The sequence below is a fragment of the Melanerpes formicivorus genome, unplaced genomic scaffold (genome assembly GCF_026170545.1).
Source record: "Melanerpes formicivorus ecotype bairdi unplaced genomic scaffold, bMelFor1.0.p_v2 SCAF_30, whole genome shotgun sequence".
NCBI lineage: Eukaryota > Metazoa > Chordata > Aves > Piciformes > Picidae > Melanerpes > Melanerpes formicivorus.
This window is the reverse complement of record NW_027142382.1, coordinates 3,454,764-3,478,487: the sequence shown is the minus strand read 5'-3', so window position 1 is coordinate 3,478,487 and position 23,724 is coordinate 3,454,764. Positions and strand designations below refer to the sequence as shown.

General features: G+C 44.8%; 1 protein-coding gene across 1 annotated transcript in view; it reads right to left on the bottom strand.

Annotated features, from left to right (window-relative positions):
- Positions 1-23,052, bottom strand: part of TSPAN7 (tetraspanin 7) — a 119,970-nt gene extending 96,918 nt beyond the window's left edge. The window contains exon 1 of the mRNA XM_068155083.1: positions 22,926-23,052. Coding sequence (XP_068011184.1) covers positions 22,926-23,006 — 81 coding nt within the window. The 5' untranslated portion in view covers positions 23,007-23,052. The remainder of the gene's footprint in view (positions 1-22,925) is intronic.
- Between the last annotated feature and the right edge of the window lie 672 nt (positions 23,053-23,724).

Here is a 23,724-nt window from a genome sequence, read left to right as displayed (position 1 = left end):
CACAGGCCATGTGCTCCAGTTTCTTCATGAGCCTCCCTGCCCTTCTCTGGACACATTCCAGCACCTCAGGGTCCTTCCTATAGTGAGGGGCCCAGAACTGAACACTGAACACAATACTCAGTACTAGAGTTTTTCTTCCTTCAGATATCTCTCTATGTCATTGGAGATCCTTACCTAAATTCCTCTCATTGATACAATTTATCTTTCACTATTGGTTGCTGGACTCTGTAGCACAGGGAAACCTTCTGTCTTCACAGGCATCCTCACTTCCTCTGCCCAATTTGAAATAAACATTAGTAATGTAAAAGTCTACGATGTCTTCCTACAACAGGAATCAAGTGCAAATCTTTACACTTTTGCAGTCATCCTGTGGTTTTCTTGCTAGTTTCAAAGTCAGATAAAATGTTCTTGGCTCATTTCAAAAGACCTCATCAGTAAGCAAGAGGAAAGGCCAGCAATGGATAGTGTTATGACACCAATATTCTCCTCCCTAAGCAGGTAATGAGCTGTCTTTTCCTCTAGCAGCGCTTGCCAAGCCCGTGCAAAAGGAACCTACCAATTTCTATCTATCTGCAACACTGACTTCTGAGGTCAAAGCATTATCATAAAGATCTTTTTGCCTGTCAGCTTGCCATATACACAGCAATCTTTGAAAAGGAAAGAAAGGTACCACATTTAAACACTGGCGTGAAATTTTGGGAGGAAGGTGGCTGTTAAATTTGGAATCTGTGTAAGCTTTACAGTCCTTACCAGCATTTCTTAGGTAACTTCTCACATCCTTCAAAGTCAAATTTTATATTTAGCAGCCACTGCATGAGCAGCAGCTGAACTAGTACATGGCATAACAGGGAAGCACCTTCCTTGCCAGCCAGCTACTGATATCCCTGCCAGAACAAGGAGGGAAAGAGCAAGCTCCTGACTGCTATGGGAAGACCTGACCTGGACCAAGTGAATTTGTTAGTGGCTTTCCACCCTTTCCTTTCTCACTAGGCTGCTTAATAAGCTATTTCTCAAGAGTAGAGCTTAAGTAAGGAAGTGCAACAGAGTTAGCATTAAATCCCTACAGCAGCTTAGGTAGAAAACCAAGTGCTCCCTCCTTTGCTGTTCTCCATAAGGTGTGCCATGGCACTCCATTGAAGAGCCAACAGAGAAGAGCAGAGCCAGAAAAGATTCAGCTGTCACCTCCATCAAGGATGTGGTCTCTTCTCCCAGGCAACCAGCACCAGAACAAGAGGACACAGTCTCAAGCTGCGCCAGGGGAAGTTTAGGCTTGAGGTGAGGAGAAAGTTCTTCACCGAGAGAGTCATTGGTCATTGGAATGGGCTGCCCAGGGAGGTGGTGGAGTCACCATCCCTGGAGGTGTTCAGGAGGGGATTGGACGTGGCACTTGGAGCCATGGTCTAGTCATGAGGTCTGTGGTGACAGGTTGGACTCAATGATCCTCAAGGTCTCTTCCAACCTTAGTGATACTGTGAGTGCATTTTGCACAGCCATGTGTTCTGTGGCTCCTGGGGCAAGTGGGGATAAACTCTTTTCTTCCTTTTCTTTTCTTCCCCTGAAAGTCCAACAGTGTATTTCTAATCCTGTTTCCACACATGAGACCATTGGAGAAAAAGAGAGCATGGGATTGGGCTGGACCATTTAAGTTCATTGCTCTGAAAATATCCTGCAGCGGTTCTAGCTCCCACCGGAGAGGCAAACTCATCTGAGTTCTTAACCTGGTCAACTCATAAGGGAAAATAAATTCACAGTAAGAACTCTGCAGTAATTCATCTATACTGTGTCAACACTTGCTGAGAAATTCAAAACAGATTAAAATAAAGAAAAAAGAACAACAACCCAAACCAAACTAAATCCCCACCATTTTTCATACACTCTCTGATTTATTCAATAAATTATAGAGTAATTTTCTCCTAAGGAGAATGAGTAACTTATCTCCTTGAACAGACAAGTATCACTTCACTACACTACAAAGGCACTCCAAACCATCTATACAGTATCACAGTACATTAGAGGTTAGAAGGGACCTCAAGAGATCATCGAGTCCAACCCCTGTGCCAAAGCAGGATCACTTAGGGTAGTCTGCACAGGAATGCATCCAGGTGGGTTTTAAAAGTCTCCAGAGAAGGAGACTCCACAACCTCTCTGGGCAGCCTGTTCCAGTGCTCTGTCACCCTCACTGTAAAGAAGTTTCTCCTCATGTTGAGGTGAAATCTTCTATGTTCAAGCTTGTGTCTGTTATTTCCTGTCTTATTAGTGCAGGCCACCAAAAAGAGCTTGGTCCTCTCCACTGGACACCCACCCCTCAGATATTTATAGATATTGATCAGATCCCCTCTCAGTCTTCTCTTCTCCAGACTAAACAGCCCCAGGGCTCTCAGTTTCTCTTCATAGAGGAGATGCTCAAGTCCCCTAAGCATCCTCGAGGCTCTCCATTGGATTCTCTCCAGCAGGTCTCTGTCTCTCTTGAACTGGAGAGCCCAAAACCGGACACAGCATTCCAGGTGTGGTCTCATCAGGGCAGAGTAGAGGGGTAGAAGAACCTCCCTAGACCTATGAGGTACCTATGAGGCACAAAAACCCTAAGATCAAACATTGTGAAGAGTTTAGATGAGGGACACCTAGGGCACATCTACAGTGCACAATGCAGCACTGTTGGTCAGCTATACAACCAAAACCAATAAAGTCAAATCCATGCATCCCTGATCTGCAGCCAGTGAGTTCTCAGAATCTGAGAAGAGTCCACCATTAATCATGACCATATTAATTCCATCATCCAGGTACCTCTGAGCAATACTACACTGTTCTAGGAACACTGTTCTAGCTGAGACATAGCTCCACTGCCTTTCCAAAGAACTGAGCTTGGCAGTCCTGATTCCATTCCAGTTTGGATCTTCCTTACAGTTATCTCATTTTTGCCAAATAAGAGCATAGCACAGAATTACTCTCAGAAGGCTGCACCTAGAAATAGAGTTTTGCAGATGTATCACACAAAGACCATGCAGTTGTCTTGCATATGCCCAAGATGGAAATGCTTCTAAGGCAGGTGATGGAGACAGCTTGCCTCCAGATAGAACAAGCCTTGAGGTGACCTTCCAGCTTCAGGCCAGAGGCGAATGTGAAAGGATATAGAAAAGGTTTTAGCTGCCTTTGAGCTTACTTTACAGAATCACAGAAACATTCAGGTTGGAAAAGACCCTCAGGATCACCAAGTCCAATCATTAACCCTACTCTACAAAGTTCACACATCCAGAGCTGGTGACTCAACCACCTCCCTGGGCAGCACATTCCAATGCCTGACCACTCTTGCTGTGAAAAATTTTCCTAATGTCCAGTCTAAACCTACCCAGTCGCAGCTTGAGGCCATTCCCTCTTGTACTTTAGTACCAAATGAGGCAACAGATGCTTAAAATGGAGGGAAGGCTGTTTCCAAAATAAGCAATCTCACGTTAATTTCACAAGAGGCTTCAGACAGACTGCTTTCATCTCTCCATTTCTTGAATGATCAGAAAAGGTTCTAAGTGAGTCCACACAGAAATTGGCTTTACCCTACATTCCAGCAAGTGTGTGTACATGGGGCAGAGGTAGAGAAGGAGTTTTTGCTGCCTTTCTAGGTTTTCTCTTCTCTCCCAGGGCAATGCAGAGGCAGACTTCATGGATCTTTACATAACACATTGTCAGCCTTCTCTGCTTATGCTCAAAAGACAGACATCAAGGCAGCAGGAACCACTGTCACTGCAGTGATGCAGCAGTAGGCAAATGCTACTTTCAAAAGCCAAGTTGCAAGACAAATGCTTCCAGGCCAGGCTGAGAAGTATGTCCCCCTTGCTTGGCTGCCCAAGGATAAGGTCTCAGTCTGACAAGACCACTTTAGGTCATTTCCACATCATTCTCTGGGCACTTGTAATGTGTTTTACTTACTATGGGTTATTATCCTATGTTGAGAAAAGAAGTCAGAACATTATGTCCTCTCATGGGTGACATAAGCTCCAGTTACCTTACTCAATGCAAGGACTGCTTAGCTTCTGCCTATCCAGGGAGAAGGAAAAGAATTTAAGTTCAGAACTGTGGCAGGGGAAAAACTGAGCCACAGAATCATTCAGGTTGGGAAAGACCCTTGAGATTATATGACTGAAATGTTATCTTCTAAATCAGATTTCCATGGGAAGCTTCTAGGACAACAATGAAGAAGGAAAGCAATTCAGAAAGTAAGGGGTTTCCTGTGTCTGACAGGGAAAATTTTCAGTAAGAAGTTTCTCCCATTTTTGTTCATATGAAAAAGGACAATTTCCTGCCTCACACATACCATTTTTTTACTGGCAAGAGGAGACAGATACCAATATGCACTGCAAGAGCGCTCTAAATGGCCCGATCTACCAAATCACAATCACATGGCCACGTCCAGGATCTCTTAGCCTTTGCCTGCTGGCACCTTGACAAACATCCAACATAATACAATACACAATGCAAGCTGTAATTTCAGTGGTTGTGGTTAAGCCCTAGCCACCTTAGCAGAATCAAAGTTTTAGCTCCACACACTGTGTTTAAAACCACAACATTCTTTGTCCATGTTTCTTCCCTGTCCTCTTAGAGCTACTCACAGACATGAAAACCAAGGCAGAGCATGAAGGATGCTGACAGCCCAGCATTAAGAAGAGCCAGCCCCAGCACAGGATCTCTGCAAGGCAGCCACTTTCTGAAACATCCCCTTCTCTTCCTCACCCTTTTGTCTTATGGCATCTAAGCATTTTAGTGCAGGAGCAAAGCTAGTGGGGGAGAAAGTGGTTTGAAATGTCTACGACTAATTGTGGTTTTCCTCCTTCAGCTCTGCTTTATTTACTACGTTTTAAGGCTATCCTGTGGTAGAGCATACATGGAAGCGAGATTACATAATGGAACTGGCTGTTCTCCTCTATACTTTCTCACACAGTACTCTTGATTACAGGATAAGTCCAAAAAAAAGGGGGAAATCAGCAACACAGAGATTTTATTCAAGAGGGAGTATCATTTCAATGTTATTGATATTGCTCAACACAAACCACCATGGTGGGTTGAAATTCTCCCTCCCCCAACATTAACTTTGCCAGACCAGCCCAGTTGGGAGCAAATGAAAGCTGTATTTACAAGCAGAAGTGGCTATGTACAAACTATACAGGATTTACAATATTTACAGGTATTTACAATTAACAAACAGCACAAGGACTTTGACATGGGGAAGCTAACAGCTTCTCCTTCCCTCCCTATCTGCCTATCACCCTGTACAAAAGAAGGCAGAAAGGAGCAGAGCAATGTTAGTATCAAAGCATGCAGCCAAGGTCAAGCAGAAGCAAGTCAGTATCTCTCCCCAGAACAAAGAAGCAAGAAAAGAGCAGACATTGTTGTGGGAACAAGATCTTATGGTGGGATTGTTTAGAATCATCTTTCTTTTCCTTTTTACACCCAAGAGTGATTTATTTACACTTTACTACTTTCTGCTCAAGATCTGTGAAAAGAATTTAAAGGCATAGCCTAAAACTACCACAACCACATATGTTAATTTCCAAGTATGCCAGGACTTGGAATAAAGAATACCAAAAATCTGATTTTCCCAATTCCAGTGGCAACCATGCTCCCTCCTGGGAAGCATTAATGATGCAAACCAAAACACATAGGTAGGTAACACTGGCTCCCACCTCTATGATCCTTCCTGTCCAAGCTAGCATGGCCATCTGTTGCTGCTTAGCCTGCAGTCCTACCAGATACTAGATACTTATATTAAGGGTATGAAATAAACTGCCAGTAAAAATGGTATTAAGAAGTCTTTCCAAAACAGCCCATAATTTACCATTTCAAAAGTGTAATTTAAACTGGTGATAAAAGATTCCAAAGCACAAACTAAGCCACAGGCCACTCTGTCTCTGCATGATACCACTCATGGGGAAGAGGAAATAGGAAACAGAAAACATGCTGTAGCTTACCTGAAAATTCTCTTTTTTAGGTAGCAAGGTCCAGCAATGCCCAAGAAACAGCCTTTTGCTGCCTCCTTGCTGAGGCCCTTCCTCTCTTACTCACTAGATAATAAGAACAGAATAGTGACTGCTCTAAACCATTCTGCTCTGCTCTTAGCCTGACCATCTGAGCAGTAGCCATTACAAGAGACATTAGGATAAAACTGCATGGGAGATACCAGAAGAAAACCAGCCTGCCCTTCACCCAAACCCACTTGGCTTCAAAATGCATACTAGGATGAATCATCGAATGGTTTGGGTTGGAAGCGACCTCCAAAAGTCTTCTAGTCCCCTGCAGTAAGCAGGGGCATCCTCAACTAGATCAGGTTGCCAGATGAATATCTGCAGGGTGGGGCCTCAACCACCTCCCTGGGAAATATGTTCCAGTGTTCCACTACCCTCATGGTAAAGAACTTGTTCCTAACATACAATCTAAATCTACTCTTCTCTAGTTTGAAACCATTGCCCCTTGTCCTGTCAGTACAGGTCTCCATCATTCTTGTAGGCCACCTTCAGGCACTGGAAGGTTGTTAGGTCTCCTCAGAGCCTTCCCTTCTCCAGGCTGAACAACCCCAGCTCCCTCAGCCTGTCCTCAATGCAGAGGTGTTCCAAACCCCCGATCATTTCCATGGCCCTCCTCTGGACCTCTTCTATCAGGTCCATATCTTTTTCCATGGTCACTTCTTTCCATGATCTGTCCCAGCCTACATCCACCAAACAAAACACACTTTAATCATCAGCTAGTGAAAAAACTTAAGTTAACTTTGACACAAACCCAAGGGTAGCCAGCATTAACTGCTTCCAGAATGGCCTCACCGGGGTGTGGGGGAAAGCACAGACCTACAGTACAGGCTACATAACAGGCATGAAAAAAACTCCCTTCTTCTTTACGAAATTTCCTGCACTAGAGCAGACTTCTGACAGCTGCCATCCTCACATGGACTGTACTTTGTATCTGTCCGATTAAAATTTAGCAAAGAGAACTGCTAATAAGCCTCTGCAGCTGTCATAGCATCCACTGCACCAGTAAATTAAAGAGAAATCCTTTTTCAGCTAAGAAGTCAGTCCAATTCCAGGAGTGCTTAACAATCACAGTCAGAAAATCTGGCAGAACCCAGCAATCACAGAATTCTGCATGCTGGTCTGCAACCAGAGCTCCATGTCTGCAAAATCCTTCTCCAGCTCTTCATGTCCGCAGCAGGGTAAAAGGAAGCAAACTAGCTTGTTCTGGACGTCAACATTCAAACTTGATCCTGCTTGCCACACTTGGTACGTGCCATAGAGATGACAGATTACTGACATTAGCAGGAAGAGGACGAGGACATTCTTAAACAGGCACACCAAGTTTCCTTCCTTTAGGGATAAGCATATCAACGTGCTTGCTCCCCAGCCAAATGATCTTTCAAAACAGAGGTAAATGACCATCTACAGATATGTGCACTGATTCCCTTGAAGGAAAACTATCCTTACGAGGAGAATTTTTTGTTTCTTTTGTCCACAGAAGGGCTTGCCTGATCTCTGAAGTCAGGTCAGGCTGCACCTCGAGTACTGTGTCCAGTTCTGGGCCCCTCAGATTAGGAAGGATGTTGACTTGCTGGAGCGAGTCCAGAGAAGGGCAACAAAGTTGGTGAGGGGTTTGGAACACAAGCCCTATGAGGAGAGACTGAGGGAGCTGGAGTTGCTTAACCTGGAGAGGAGGAGGCTCAGGGGTGACCTTATTGCTCTCTACAACAACCTGAAGGGAGGTTGTACACAGGCGGATGTTGGTCTCTTCTCCCAGGCAGCCAGTACCAGAACAAGAGGACACAGTCTCAGGCTGCACCAAGGGAGGTTTAGGCTGGATGTTAGGAAGAAACTCTTCACAGAGAGAGTGATTGCCCATTGGAATGGGCTGCCTGGGGAGGTGGTGGAGTCACCATCATTGGAGGTGTTCAAGAGGAGAAGAGAATTGATGGGGTGCTTGATGCCATGGTTTAGTTGTTTAGGTGGGTTTGATTGGTTTATGGGTTGGATGCGATGATCTTGAAGGTCTCTTCCAACTGGTTTATTTATTATTATTATTATTATTATTATTATTAATTCCCAGCTGTAGAAGCTCACTCACTTGAAGGCCTGCTGTCATATACCACCAGCTCTGCTCCGTCTCCCAGGATATTGGGCAACCTGAAATGCTTTCTCCAGTGCATTGTGTATGCAACTTCAGAATAAAAAGAGCATCAGTCTGCCAATTTCATTATTCAGCTACAGCCAGCTGCTCCTTCCAATAATCTCCTTCCACAAGTAGCAGTCATTAAGACTTTTCAGAAATATTAGAATAGAGTAGAGTAGAGTAGAGTAGAGTAGAGTAGAGTAGAGTAGAGTAGAGTAGAGTAGAGTAGAGTAGACCAGACCAGGTTGGAAGAGACCTTCAAGATCATTGCATCCGACCTATCATCCAACACCACCTAATCAACTAAACCACGGCACCAAGCACTCCATCAAGTCTCCTCCTGAACACCTCCAATGATGGTGACTCCACCACCTCCCCTGGGCAGCCCATTCCAATGGGCAATCACTCTCTCTGTGAAGAATTTCTTCCTAACATCCAGTCTGAACCTCTTCTCACACTCTACAAGCTAACTTAACAGCAGATAAAGGTGATTTTTTTTTTCTTTCACCTTGCTATTCCTGCAATTGAAAGAAGATGTCAGAGTGAGTGCTACAGTGTAGTAATTATTACAGTCAGGGACTTAAAATAACTGATGCACAGCTGTGACAAATTTGACCAAACTGTTCCTTAGATATATTGCTTGACCTCCACCAGTATCTCCTGCTATAGAATGGACATGTCTACTACTCTTTTATAATGAGTCCCACTGATAAACAAACCCAAAGATTTAGTTTCCCCATATATGTAATAGTACAATGCTTCTTAAGAACAACAGTATTTGAAGAACAAAGAAAACTGTAACACAAACTGTCAAGGTTGTAAAACCCTCATTAGCATACAGGGAGCAGCCAGGCTCCTTTTTTGTTGTTGTTGCTGAATTGAATCCAAACAATGTGCACTCTGCCATGCCCTCTGATGCTGGCCATAGTACTCAGCATTTATTCATCCACCAGCTGACACATGTGTGACTTCACAGTACACTGTCTCATCAACACTTGCACAGATCGAGTCTTTCACTCTCACATCCTTTAGTTTAGCCTTGGGTTTTCTAGAAGCTGCAAGAATTTTATCACTGTTCTACTTCTTTGGGGTCCATATAAGCTTCAGTGGAACCAGCATGCTGGAGAAGTGCACATTTTCTCGAGTCTGGAGACAGGAGGCAGAGCTTAAAAAGGCAGAAAGGGACCTGGGGGTATTGGTTGACAGTAGGCTGAACATGAGCCATCAATGTGCCCAGGTAGCCAACAAGGCCAATGGAATCCTGGCCTGCATCAGAAACAGTGAGGCCAGCAGGAACAGGGAGGTCATTCTGCCCTCTGCTCAGCACTGGTTAGACCACACCTTGAGAGTACTGTGTCCAGTTCTGGGCCCCTCAGTTTAAGAAAGATGTTGATATGCTGGAATATGTCCAGAGAAGGGCAAGGAGGCTGGTGAGATGTCTGGAGCACAAGCCCAGTGAGGAGAGGCTGGGGGAGCTGGGGCTGCTTAGCCTGGAGAGGAGGAGACTCAGGGGTGACCTTATTGCTCTTTACAACTACCTGAAGGGAGGTTGTGGACAGGTGGATGTTGGTCTCTTCTCCCAAGCAGCCAGCACCAGAACAAGAGGACACAGTCTCCAGCTGTGCCAAGGAAGGTTTGGGCCGGATGTTAGGAAAAAGTTCTTCACAGAAAGAGTGATTGGCCATTGGAATGTGCTGCCCAGGAAGCTGGTGGAGTTACCATCACTGGAAGTGTTTAAAATAAGACTGGATGAGGCATTTAATATCATGGTTTAGTTGATTAGATGGTCTTGGGTGATAGGTTGGACTTGATAATCCCAAAGGTCTTTTCCAACCTGGCTAATTCTGTGATTCTGTGACAGAGAAAGGGAAAAAAGGTTTATCCACTTGTGCTGAGATATCCAGCACAAGAAGGAGTGATAAACCCTTCCAGTCCCAACTCTACAAGAATTCTGTGGGAGCCTAGCCAGAAGTAGCCTCTGTTTCACAGAACCCAAATATGAAGCACAGGTGAATTTTGAAAGCAATCACCTGCCTGCCTAAAACAGTCTGTTCATATATGGTTTCCACTAATTGTAAGCAGAGCAAGATGACTTCACAAGAGACTGTATACATTTCAGATGGACAAAGTTCAGTCCAGCCAAACGTACTCATCTACCTCAGCTGATATAATTCTACTTAAAATGTCTTTCTATGTCATATCCTTTTGCTTGCCAATATTACACTAGTCTGATATGCAGCAAATATGCTCTCAGAAGGCAATTGTTACTGCCACACACACTTGGGCTTGGGTGCACAACTGATTAGCTAGTGGATAGTATTAGAAATAAAATGGTCAACTGTTTTGTTTTTCTTCTTCACTGATGAGGTGGTTTTAATTTTATATCATCATTCACTTCAAACATTTAGGATCAAATTCTCCATGTCCTTCAGATTTAGAAGGCTGCCTTCTTACATATTTGATGGAGCCGGGAAAAATAGGAAGTAAATTTTGGTCTAACACCTGGCATGAAACTGCACTTCATGAAATTCAAAGAATAAATCAGCAAAGCTGTTGTGGCTCAGTTAAATTCTTGATTATTTGGGGATTGCACTACTGTAGGAAACAGCCCAGCTCCTTGTTTTAATACTGGATATTCTTCAGGGTACTGAGATTAATCTGCCTGGTCCCCTGGCAATCTGAGGTCAGTCACTGAGGAGGGAGGGAACACTTTAAATCTGATACTTCGGTTAAAAAAATAGCTATGGTGCAGCATGCTCAGGTTTCTGTAGGACAGGGTCTGGGTTTGGTTTGTGTTAAAGAGCACCCATTTCTCTGTGTAAGTATTACATGAATATCATGCTAGCAAACTGAAACTGAGGCAACCTTTCCATATAATTTTGAACCATTCCATTGGCTGAAAATTCTCTCTCCCACAGCTGTACCTATTTTAAGTACAATCATCTTGCACATCAGAAAGCAACTAGCTGGTGCTTACAAAACACCAAACTCCTGGAAGTGGGAGGTTTTATTTTAGTTGCTGTTTTTGGCTGAAAATAACACAATTGCTGGATGGAATACTCGGTTTAGCACTACACTGGCTGGCCCAGCGCATCTCCTGCAGCTTGTAATTTCATAGGCCAGTGAGCACAGTAGGACAGGTCATCCCATGTCTGCCTGCCTCAGGGCAGAACCCATCAGTGCTTTGACCCCTATACCAGGCAGCTGTTGCCTGATCCCTGGCAGCAGCAGAGACCACCTCAGATGGAGCAAGGACCAATGGCCCTATCTTGCATGCTATTCTTCTGACCATGCCAGAGAAGATGGCTGAGGGTGGGTGTGTACTGCTGTACAGGGGGACAGAGAACACTGAGCTGTCCTTCCCACGCTGGGAGGACACTCAGCAGAAGCATCACTTTGAAGCAGGAAGACCAAAGGGGAAAGATATAAAAGTGAGTATTTTTCTGTAAGAAAGTATTTGCCTACCCTGCTACCTGCTTACCAGGACCACAGGCAAAGACAGCAGTTACCCCATCCTGCCAGGAAGAGTTTAGCACAAGCACTATGAAAGCTGCATAAAGATCCTGCACATACTCAGCAAATACAACAGAGTCCTTCAGCCTCCTAGAAAGCCTGTATGTGTCCTCAGTCTTTCCTGCAACGACAAAAATAAACCCATAATGCCACCCCCACAAACTGTGGCTTTTATCTTTCTGAAAGGTGTGACCTCTTAGTAAATCATGATCCAATCTCTTCATATCTTCCCCTGTTTCATGAGAACAGGCAGCAAGGAATACAAAGGGACTTGGTTTCTGTGTCCCAGGAAATACTGAAGTACTCCTGACAGCCAGTGCCCCAACATCTTGAGGTCTCAATTTTTGTCCAGGAGTTTTTAAACTGTACTCAATGCATAGATAGTCCCTAGGTTGTTATGGGACAAAAGAGATCAATTTAAGCCTTTAGGTAATTCGATTTGCATAATTTAACTCATCAGTTTTTCCTGAAGTGTACTGGAAAGAGAAACTCAGTCCCAGATAATATGCAAGCTGATCTTAACATTAGTTAGCCTCTAGGTCATTTGACTTGCATAATTTAACTCATCAGTTTTTCCTGGAGTATACTGCAAAGAGAAACTCAGTCCCAGATAATATGCAAGCTGGTCTTAACATTAGCTAGCAACCTGATCTAGTGGAGGGTGTCCCTGTCCATGGCAGGGGGGCTGGAAGTAGATGATCCTTGGGGTTCCTTCCAACCCTGACAATTCTGTGACTCTGTTAACTGTAAACTGAGTCTGCTTCAACTGATTCAAAGATGCAGCTAGAGATAAAAGCAGCTCTAACATCATATCAATGACCTGTAAACCAAGGGGAAGTTAAAAAATTCTCTAAACATGCAATAATGTCAGCTGCTCCTTTCCTTGAAGACATTATTTTACAGGTAAATGGAATCACTCTGCCTGCAAAGAACTCACACTGCAGAGCAGTGTCCTACTTCCAGCACAGGGCAGATGCCCCAGTAAAAACGAGCCCAGCGATGAGATGCAGCCATCAGGGAGAGCACTGAGGTATTGAGGGTAACCTCTGTGGTATTTCCTCTTTGTTTTCAAAGGGAAACAGAAGTGACATGACTTAATGATGTTATCATTCCAAGTCTGATTAGAGCCAGTTAGATGCTAAGTACTATTGAAGTGAACCACATAGAGGAGGATTGAGTTTCCATCTTCTGTTAATACATACCTGGAAAGTGTCCTCTCCTTTATCTTAACCCTTTCTTTTTCTTTTTCTTTTTCTTTTGTTTTTTCTTGGTTAAAAAAACAATAACCCCCACCACTTTCATGACAAATTTCTGACGTTTTGATTGTCTTGATGCAGTGGTGGCAATGAGAGTGTTTCCTCCAGGAGACTACCAGAGAACATAACAAAAATCATGGGATCTTTCTCCCTCCCCTTCACCACAGCAAATCTGCAGCAGTCCTCCATCTCACACAGTTTTTGTCAGTGATCTGCACATGTTTCTATAAACTATATCAAATGTTCTTCACGTTTTCTGGGGTGAGGTCAGAGTAGAGCAGTTGGACAGCCCCAGGCAAGCTGTACAGTATCATGCACCTTTGTGTTATCTTCTAACACGGTCAAAAATCCCAGCCCAGATGTACATCCTTGTAGACTGCATGGGCCTGAAGATTCCAACTTCTCCATCTCCACTACAGACATCCAAATCTTGTTAGGCTCCAAGTCCCAGATACAATTTTGAAAGCCAACATACTTTACAGATTGTCCTGGCTCTGCCTAATTGGAGACAGACAGAGAGAGTTGGGGTTGTTCAGTCTGGAGAAGAGAAGGCTCCAAGGAGTCTTTATTGTGGCCTTGCAGTATCTGAAGGGGCCCTACAAGAAAGCTGGGGAGGGACTTTTTTGTGTGTCAGGTAATGATAGGACTAGGGGGAATGGAACAAAAATAGAAATAGGTAGATTCAGATTGGATGTTTGGAAGTTCTTCCCCATGAGGGTGGTGAGACACTGGAACAGGTTGCCCATGGAGGTGGTGGAAGCCTCGTCCCTGGAGGTTTCTATGGCCAGGCTGGATGTGGCTCTGAGCAACCTGATCTAGTGTGAGGGGTCCCTGCCCATGGCAGAGGGGTTGGAGATAGATGATCCTTGAGGTCCCGCCCGACCTTGACAATCCTGTGATTCTGTGACTGATTCAGCACATGTCATGACACAACCCACAATGCCCTAAACTGCCCTAAATTCCAAGTCTGAGCACAAAAAAGAACATTGACATTATCTAGCATGTTCAGGAAATTCTTTTTAGGATTTCCCATATCAGTTTCCATCCCTGAGAGGACTACCTCCATCAGAAATGTCAGGTTTTGATATAGCTCCCATTTCTTTTTAGAAACATAGAAAACAAACACTTCTTCATATTCTCTTGCCAAAAAAAAAATGATGAAGAAAATTTTCTCAATGCTTCAAAGTTGTTGCCAGATGGAGGCCAAGCCATCAAATACTCTGCTCAAATTATGAATGTTTTTAAAACTTAATGAAATATTACATCAGCATGGTCTAGCTGAAACTTCAGGTGCAGGGGATGTGCTTTGGCCCTTGCAATAAGAACGATTTCTCATGTCCTAGGGATAAGTTGTTAACATATTTTGCTGCTGATATTTGGCAAAATTTTCTGGTTCCATGCACTATATTCTCTGAAACAGAGCCTGTATTCTGGTCAGCAAAAAGATCCTGAAGAATTTTGTAGCTTCATTAGTAACTTCAGTGCTGTGGCATCAAGCAGGACTGAGCTGCTCATTTCTACTCAAAGGCAGTGAGGCACTGAGTGGTTACAAGGGTCACACAGCAGGGGGTTCCTTCGTTTCCATGTTTAGGGAAACAGAAGCGCTCCTCTTCCTACGATGTTTACAGGGTTTCACCTTCTTCTCTCCTCTCATCCCCTGCTGCACCACATAAGCATGCCACCCTCTTCCTCAGATCTGCTCCCAAGATGCATTGACTTTTGAAGACTAAGTCCGTCACTTCAATTATTCACACCATCACATCCTCCTAGCAAATAAACTCTTAAAAAAACCCTACTTCAATATAAAAGAAGGACATTTCACCCTGATCCATCCAAATCCACACGCAGCCCAAACCAAATCCCACCTTTTCTGAACGCTCACAGCAAATAACTCCCAGAATGAAATGATGACAAGAAATATTTCAGCATTCTGCACATCCTGAGCAGCTTCACAGAGTTCTCCTGCCCTGTGGTACATCCAAGCCTGGCCTCCAGGAGTGCCAGCACCATGCTGTTACCAGCCACCACCTAAACTCAGCACAGCAAATTCAGAGAGATGGGGAAGGCAAGAAACAGAGAGGGAAGGGAAGCTACTTGCTGCTTTTAAGGGTTTTAGCATTGTCCACAGAACCATATAGATGAAAAGAGAACATCTGGAAAACACCTTGCAAAACACCACATGGAAATTACAGCAAATTTACTATTAACAACATCACTTCCATTCTTTTATTACAGCTCCTACAAACCCTGTGGCCTACTCCCAGAGCTAAAAAAAAACCAGCTCAGCTGTGAAATAATGATAATCCAGTAAGACACAAGCATGCCATGCTTCCCTTTAGTCCCTTTAGTCCAAGAGAAATTTAAATGCTTCTCTCTCATAACCCAGAACTGTTATAAAGATAGAACATATAAGCCATCTGCCCACCATGGTGAAAGAGAGCTAAGATGGAAAGAGGTTTGCTCTGCTGATGTGAAAGATCTGTTCTCTGAGATGATTAAATGCTAATTAATAGTGATGAGCCTGAAGAAATAACATTATGCAAATAAAAATGGCCTTGCAGTAACTGTCGTCTCCTCCCTGTAGTCACTTCTGGAGTCTTGTCTTTGATTCAAAACATTCAGCCACCTAGGTTTGCAAGGCACTAAGGTCAACAGGAGCTTCACTCACAGATTTGGTGGATGCTGAACAGAGACTTGGTACTGCAGCAAAGCTGTCATCCCTGTAACAAGTATCATTGGACTTAAAAAGCACATGAAAGACTGAAGGAGATGTTTCTATGAGCTCACATGCACAAAGAGACTTCCTAGATATTCATCTGTTAATTCACTGGCACATAAATTTGTAGGGCAGTTCCATCAACTGAAGAAACAATGATAAAAATACGGAGACGGAGACAACTAATAGTACCAGGTAACCTAATTTACCTCCCTGCCAGCACAGGGAATTGATAAATAGTCACATAATCAGAGATAAAATCAGATTCCTGGATCCATTTTAAATTCCCTTGGTTTACCCACAGATAATTGCCTCTGTTTCCTTCACAAGCAAGGCTGGCTTTAAGCAGCATACAAGAAAAAGGACTCTACTGCCTTCTCAACAGAAAAGTGCTAACAAGGCCTCCCCAGCACCCTGCTCTAGAATATTAGTTTACAGTGCTGAGCAGGGTGCTCAGAGCAGGACTCAACACTAAACAGCCAAAGTGTTTACTATACATTCAGCAGTACTCCACCACACTCCAATCTCAGCACCTGTGAAAGAGCAAGGACTTCTGCCCTCGCTTGTTTATGAATTCACCCTATGTCTTCCCAAATATAACTGAAACACTCCAAGTCACCCACTATCCCTCTTCACCACTCCAAAATGACCTGTTAATGTGAAAAAGTTACCAGCCCCAAAGCAGAGGACTGTCCAGATACAAACTCCAAGGTCAAAATGTAGCAGGTACCTCCTAAAGATGTAAGCATAGTTATACAAACAGCAAGAAAAGGAGCATTTAGTATCATAGTAGTATCATAGTATCAGTCAGGATTGGAAGGGACCACAAGGATCATCTAGTTCCAACCCCCCTGCCATGGGCAGGGACACCCCACACTAGATCAGGCTGGCCAGAGCCTTGTCCAGCCTGGTCTTAAACACCTCCAGGGACGGCGCCCCAACCACCTCCCTGGACAACCCATTCCAGGGTTTCACCACTCTCATGGGGAAGAACCTCCTCCTCCTATCCAGCCTGAATCTCCCCACCTCCAGCTTCATTCCATTCCCCCTAGTCCTATCACTACCTGGTATCCTGAGAAGTCCTTCCCCAGACTTCCTGTAGGCCCCCTTCAGATACTGGAAGGCCACAATTAGGTCACCTGGGAGCCTTCTCTTCTCCAGACTGAACAGCCCCAACTCCTCCAGTCTGTCCTCATAGGAGAGGTGCTCCAGCCCTCTGATCATCCTTGTGGCCCTTCTCTGAACACGTTCCAGCACCTCCAGATCCTTCTTGTAATAGGGGCTCCAGAACTGGATGCAGTACTCCAGGTGGGGTATTTAACCAGTAGTATAGGCAATTCCTCCCTTAAATGAGATATACAATGCTAATTGGTATCACACACACACACCTATGGGTGATGCTTGGGGACAGGCCAAGACTGCCCCTGCACCTCCTCCCAGCACTTGCAATGGAGCACAAGTGGAAGTCATGACTTTGTCTTCTCAATTTACTCACACTTGTTGGAGCTTTCACACTGGCATGGCTCACATTTGGTTTGGACTTCTATTAAGAGGGTTTTAACCTGCAAACAAAAAAGCCCACCAAAAATCCAACACAACTAAGCCTAGTTTCTAAGTATCCCAACAGGGAATTGAGAAAGTTGACTCTGGAGCTTGTTATTTGGGGACTCTTGTTTGGTTTGGGTTTTTGGTTGTGTGTTTTTGTGGTGTGTTTTTTTTTAATCCAGTTATTTATTTAGTCAACAGAATTCACCTTGGGCTACATTCACAAGAGAACACCATTATCTTTAATCTTTCATGTATATCATTATGAGAACAGAACAGGAAACCACTGACTTAGAGGCAACTGCACAAGGTTTGTGCCTAAGAAATGGAGCACTTCAAACCCATCACGATGGGAATCTTTTGTATTTTTGAGAGTGTAATTTTTCTGCATTTCAGCTAACTAAGTACAAACAATAAAATTTACTCCTAAAAATGTAGCAGTGATTCCTCTGCAGTCAGTGGAACTACCAAAAGATTGTGCAATCTCAGCCACGTGGGAAAGCTAACATTTCCCCAAATATTTCCTTTAAAACCATCTGCTAAAGGATATGTAAAAACAAAACAAAACAAAACAAAAAATAAAGTAAAAAAATTTAAGTGTGGTAAGAGGTATTAAAAAGCCCAGACATGAGCAGAAACCAATACAGAAGCAAGGCAAAGAAATTCTGGAGAGAAAAAAACAGTTAATTTCGGCAACCCAGCTGGACATTCATGGTGAAGATGACTAATGCCACTGGTAACTCAAAGGGACACACAAATTTAATCCCATATTATAATGCACAGCTCAAACAGCTGCATTTGCAGATGGGTCAGCAGTTCAGCCATAAATTTGTGTTACAGAGCAGGTCATCACGCTCGCTCTTCCTCTTGGGCATTTCCCAGCAAATGGCTTTGTGAGCTCCTGAAATGGTGGGTAAAGGCCACCTCTGCCAGACTGCTGCAGTGTGAGGCCCAAGAGCTGCCTGCCCTGATGCTGTAGCCAGTCCCAGTTCCTTCTTCCCCGTCTTCTTTTTAGCAAACCTGAGAGAAGAGAGAGATAGGAGGGCTGCTTCTCTGAAGCAGCTGCTGGGTCTCCCCGTGATCTCCATACCACCAGAGGCTTAAGCACGTCATCCTTCACAAGGCCATCTTTTGACCACCTGAGTCCTGTGGCCCCCTGAGAAACTGGCTAAAAGAAGGCTAATCATATGCAAACAGGCAATTTCAGTCTGTTTTAAAATCAGTGGCCATATGACACTTACCTGTCCTTCTACACTCCAGTCTGTGGCTCTCCTGCCACCTGCTAACCTCCAATGTGTTGTACCAGGATGCAGAGGTGCATTTTCCAAACAATAAAAACTTGGAAAAGTAAACTACTCCTGTTGTAAACAGGGATTTTAGCTCTGATTTGGTCACACAGCAAAAGACAAGCCAAGTTCTAAGAACCTAATTTAGCATTTAAATGTTGGAAGGTGCTCTTTAGATCAGTGACCTACCTTGGAGAAACATGAACAGAAACTCTACTTAAATGCTTTTTTTGGAGTGCCAAGTGATTCTGAGGGGGCCTAAAACTGAAAGCTAATCATTGTGCCATGATGCTGCCTGTTCAGGGAAATTACAAGTTTTTCATGGAAGATAAAACTCACTTTCTGCAGTCCTATAACTCAAGGTGCCCATGCACCCTTAAAGCTCTCTGCCAAAACAGCTGTTAATTTGGTAACATATTTCAAAGCCTACCACCAAATATTAAGTATATATACATTTTAAGACATAGGATCACTTAAGAATCATAGAGTCATAGAATTGTTTGGGTTGGAAAAGACCTTAAGGATCATCTAGTTCCAAGCCCCTTGCCATGGGCAGGGACACCTCACACTAGATCAGGTTGCTCAGCGCCATGAACTAAATAAATATAAGGTACTGAGGGGTGCTTAAAGGTTTCACCCCCTGATGAGAAATTTCCTTTGAATTCTAATTCAGAAGTCATCTTTCCTTTAAAACAAAAAACAAAACAACCAAAACCAACAACAACCACAACAACAAAACCACACCAAGGAAACAAAACCAACACACAGGTTATATCTTAGATTTCTATGGGTGCAATTTATGATACCCAACATGAGGGGAAGAGGGTGGAGGGAGAAGCTAACAGCCAAGCAGTACTTTCATTGCCCTCTTATTATTTTTTTTTTATATCTACCAGTTCCAAAGCAGATGCATTCAGCACAGAATTCTGATCAGGAGAAAAAGGGCTGTTGAATTTTTATTGTTGCGTCCCTCAAGGGCCTGAAGCGGTAACCCTAGGCGTTTAACGTGTGTACTATGAATACCAATACATATGAGCACATAAAAACCTTGTTATCTCTGTTTATGGACTGATTTTTTCTTCCCCCTTTCCATGTTAATACACTGAGTGAAAGAAGTTGGGAAGAAGGATGAAGGGGTGGGGGTGGGAAGAGGAAGTCATCAAAACAACCAGTATACCATTAAACAAAACCTCTTTGGGAAGGAACAAGCTACGCAGTATAAAATTTGAATGAGCTACGTCTCCTCATTACTGCCCTGAAGCTCTCGTGTAGTCAGTGGAGCCTCATTTAATGCTTATACTAACTGCCTTCATCTACATACATCTCACCCATTGATACAAATGCAATCCGTATTTAAGGCTGACAAATAATCACTCGTGATAGAAATGCTCTGCTCACGTAGGTTTTCTTTTATAAACAACGTGAATGCAGAGAAGTCCTTCTGGATGTTTCAGAACAGCTCACTGGACTCAAAGAAACATCTTCTCCCCCTGTCCCCGCACATCACAATCTGTAAGCAGCTGGCCAAATATCCAAAGGTTTTCCACAGCATAGCTCCCTCTCACAGGACCACTTTCCTCCCTGCAACTCCATCCTCACAGCTAGAAAAAACTGTACAAACTGCAGCTAAGCAACACAGGGCTTTCTCTTTCAGAAATAAGATTACAACCTCTCCAATAAATGTAGGGAAGCCATCAAAATAAAATTCTACAAGCCAGCCATTTGTGGAACTGGTATGGTTTCCTTCTGGCATTTAGGTAAGTCCAAGAAATAAATTTCTAAAACAGAACACTTCCTGTATTTTCAGCTCTGAGAATTCACAGGGACCAAATTTGAGTTACACTGACTCTGAAGCCAGCAGCATATGAGAGTACAAAGAGCACCCCACAAATAATAGAGGATTGAGACAGCTCCACGCATCCCTTAGCTCTCAAACTTGCCTGTAAAAAGAAGAGGATACAGCCAGAGGACAACATGTTTCTGCTCTACTCATGGCAAAAGGTGCAGCCTGCTACAATTCATACTAAATGGGTTGATTAAAAGCCCAGAAAGGAGCCAAAAATATGAACTGGTTTTTGTTCTCCTGTGCTTGAAGGAAGAACAACCGATGAAGACTCAGGGTCTGCTGTCAACTACTGTGGAACTTTACCAATACCTTTGTTATCCTCTCCCATTTAGGTCTGCTTAAGTTTTCCTAACTTGCTGCCTTGGGAAACCAGATGAAGCAGCAAAGCACACTGGAAAAGAGATTTGCTTTATTTCGCTCATGGTTGCAAGACTTTGTCTCCAACCATTTATTTTCTTCCTCCTTTTCCAGGCTTAAGGAGGACAGACAAACAACCTGATGGCTACCAGGTAATGGCTACCTTGGAAGAGGCACAGTAGTGGGACATGCCCTTGGAGAAGACTGAGACACATGGAAGCTTGACAGACAGCTCAGAGGAAAAGAATTTGCACTAGAGCATCCCACCAGGACAGGAGCAATGCTGGAGCCTGAATCAGAGCTCAGCTGCATTATTTACCCTATGAAGTCCCAGCTGTCAACCTGGCCTGGCATCACGACAGCCTACAGTGGAAATGCCCTTAGCCAGCTGCTTGGCTCAAATGTACAATTCTCTCTTTTTAAATGAGATTAGCATTCACAAAATGTGCTATCTTGACAGGCATGCTGATTTAAGTCCTCTGTTTATTCAGGATACAGCGGATACAGCAGTCACTCTTAAAAAGCTGTAATTTGAAAAGAGACCACGAATTCACCAGAGCTCCTGCAGTTGCTCACTAATCACAGGAAAATAAGGAATTTCTTGTAGATCCATTGTGAACACAGCACTGGAAAGGATGAATCCTGAAATTGTGGTAAGTGTATAAATTTAGCAACCTACCTCCTTGAGACTAGAGTGGAGGATCTACTTGCCAACAACAAAAAAACCCACAAAAACCCAGATGATTCCAGCTTCCTATCCATTTCAGTCCTCAGACACATCAGCTGCTGTTACCACCGAAATTGTTTAAAAAGAAGGGAGGGGGAATATGTTAACTGCTGGGGAGTGGGGGAGGTCAATAATGCAGAGGCACTGCCGTTAAGCACGGATTAGCAAAAAAAAGATTACTTTGGTTATGCTTAGAAGAAAAAAACAGCACCAACTAAACAAACCAAACAAAAATAAATAAATATGTATTTTAAAATAACAACATAAAAAACCAACCACAAAACAACAAACCACCAAATCCAAAACCACAACAAAAAAAAACCCCAAGCAACAAAACAAACAAACCCCCCGAGCACAAAAAGCCTACGAAGTTAAAGCCAAAACAGTTCAAATCGTATGCTCACGATAAAGATGTAAAGCATTATTGCCGTGAATAAGCGATCCTTTGCTCAGAATGCAATTTTAAACAGAATGACGAAAATCTGAGTTAACTCGCGTTTCCCAGGCACTTTTCACAGCATAAAGCTATTAAAACGATAACGCACAACGAGCTTCCCTAGCCAGGAAGTGACAAATTCGCTTCAGTGTACTGTATCAATGATGTGCTGATTACGGTCTCTAACAGCACACAGTGGGGCCATTATCATATGTTGTCACCATGTACCATCAAAAGGTCTTTAATCTGCAGATTGCCGCCACAATACGCTGCTCATGCCAGGGATCTGCTGAGTAACTGGCCAGGACACAGCGAAAACCTCCGGCCTCCACCCCGGGGGTCGCCTGAAACACCCGGCTCCCCGGCAGTCAATCACTGCAACTCAATTAATGTATCTGGGTCATAAAAATGGTTTACGGGAGCCTGAGCCGGGTTACGAAACGCAGCGCAGCGGATATACCGGTGGAGGTCAGCCCCCGCTGCGCCCAGGTGAGAGCCGAGGACTCGCACCGGGGTGGGGGTGGTGGGGCTTGGGGAGGGGGCACGGAGGCTGTACGGCGCCGGGCCCCGCGGCGGGATGGGGATGCGGCAGGCAGCGGGGAGACTGGCGGTGGGGGCCGCCCCGCTGCTCCCCACCGCGGTCCGGCCGGCCAGGGGCGGGTGGGGGAGGCGGCCATCGCGGCAGCCAGGGAGACCCCCGCAACTTTCCCATGCGGGGGCTCGGGGAGTGGTTGCTCGCCGCAAGAAGAGCCGGAAAAAAAATTATTAAAAAAAAATATATCTATATGTCTGTCTGTGTGTGTGTGCGCGCGTGTGTGTATATACATATATATGTGTGTGTGGGTGCATATATATGTGTGTTCTCATATATATACATATGCCTATGTATCTATGTGCATTTACGCATACGTGTGTGTGTGTATATATATGCACACACGCATATATTCCGGCATCATCAGAGCTACGTCCCCGCACGGTAACACCGGTGACATCCCGGAGAAGCCCCCGCCGCCCACCCCGAGCAGGTGGGGGCCGCAGGCACCCTGGGGGTGCCCTGGCCCTGCCCAGTGGTCGGTGGGTGTCCGCGCCGAGCCGTTCTGCACTCACCCAAAAGACGAAGGAGTAGATGATGAGGAGGGTTTTCAGACACGTTATCACGGGTTTGGTCTCCATTCTCCTCGATGCCATAATACTGAGATCCCGGCTGCAGGCTGGGCGCGGGAGGAGGAGGGAGGGAGGGAGGAGGGAAGGGAGGCGGGCCGGTGGAGGGGGTGGGGGGGGCGGGAGGAGGTGAGCTCAGCGCTGGTCTCCTCTCGCCGCTCCGCTCGCTTAGGTCCCGCCGCACCGCATCGCGCCGCTCGCCGCCGCTGCCGCTCGCTTCCCTCCCTCGGCCCCACACCGCGGCGCGCCCTGCCACCAGGGGGCGCTGCCCGGGAGGCGCCGCTGAAGGGAGTGCTATGCAATAGGGAGGGAGGCGTTCGGTGCCGGCCTCGGTTGTTCTTAGGCGCCGCCTGACCCGCTGAAACTTCATCTGCCCGGGGCTGACCGTCGGGGCTCTGCCCGCAGGGTGAAAACGGCTGGGGTACCGCAAGGTGGGGGGGCGGGAGAGCCTGAGGTTTTGAGAGGCAACGCGAAAGACACACGCACATCCCGGGCAGCCCCCGTTTCTTGGGAAGATGCGCACAAGCCTTGCTTGGCCTGCTCAGGGGTTTGAGGTAGTAAGGCTGGGAGCTCAGGGGCAGACAGGAAAATTGCCCATATGGGAGAAAATGTCTTCTCAGTGTCGCAATGAAAATTTGTGTTTCATATTCAGGCTACAAGCATCTGGGGATTACAGCAAGTGCGCACACCACGGATTTGCTTACAGCTATACAACAATGTGTGTGAGCCGGGCTGTATCTAAGGG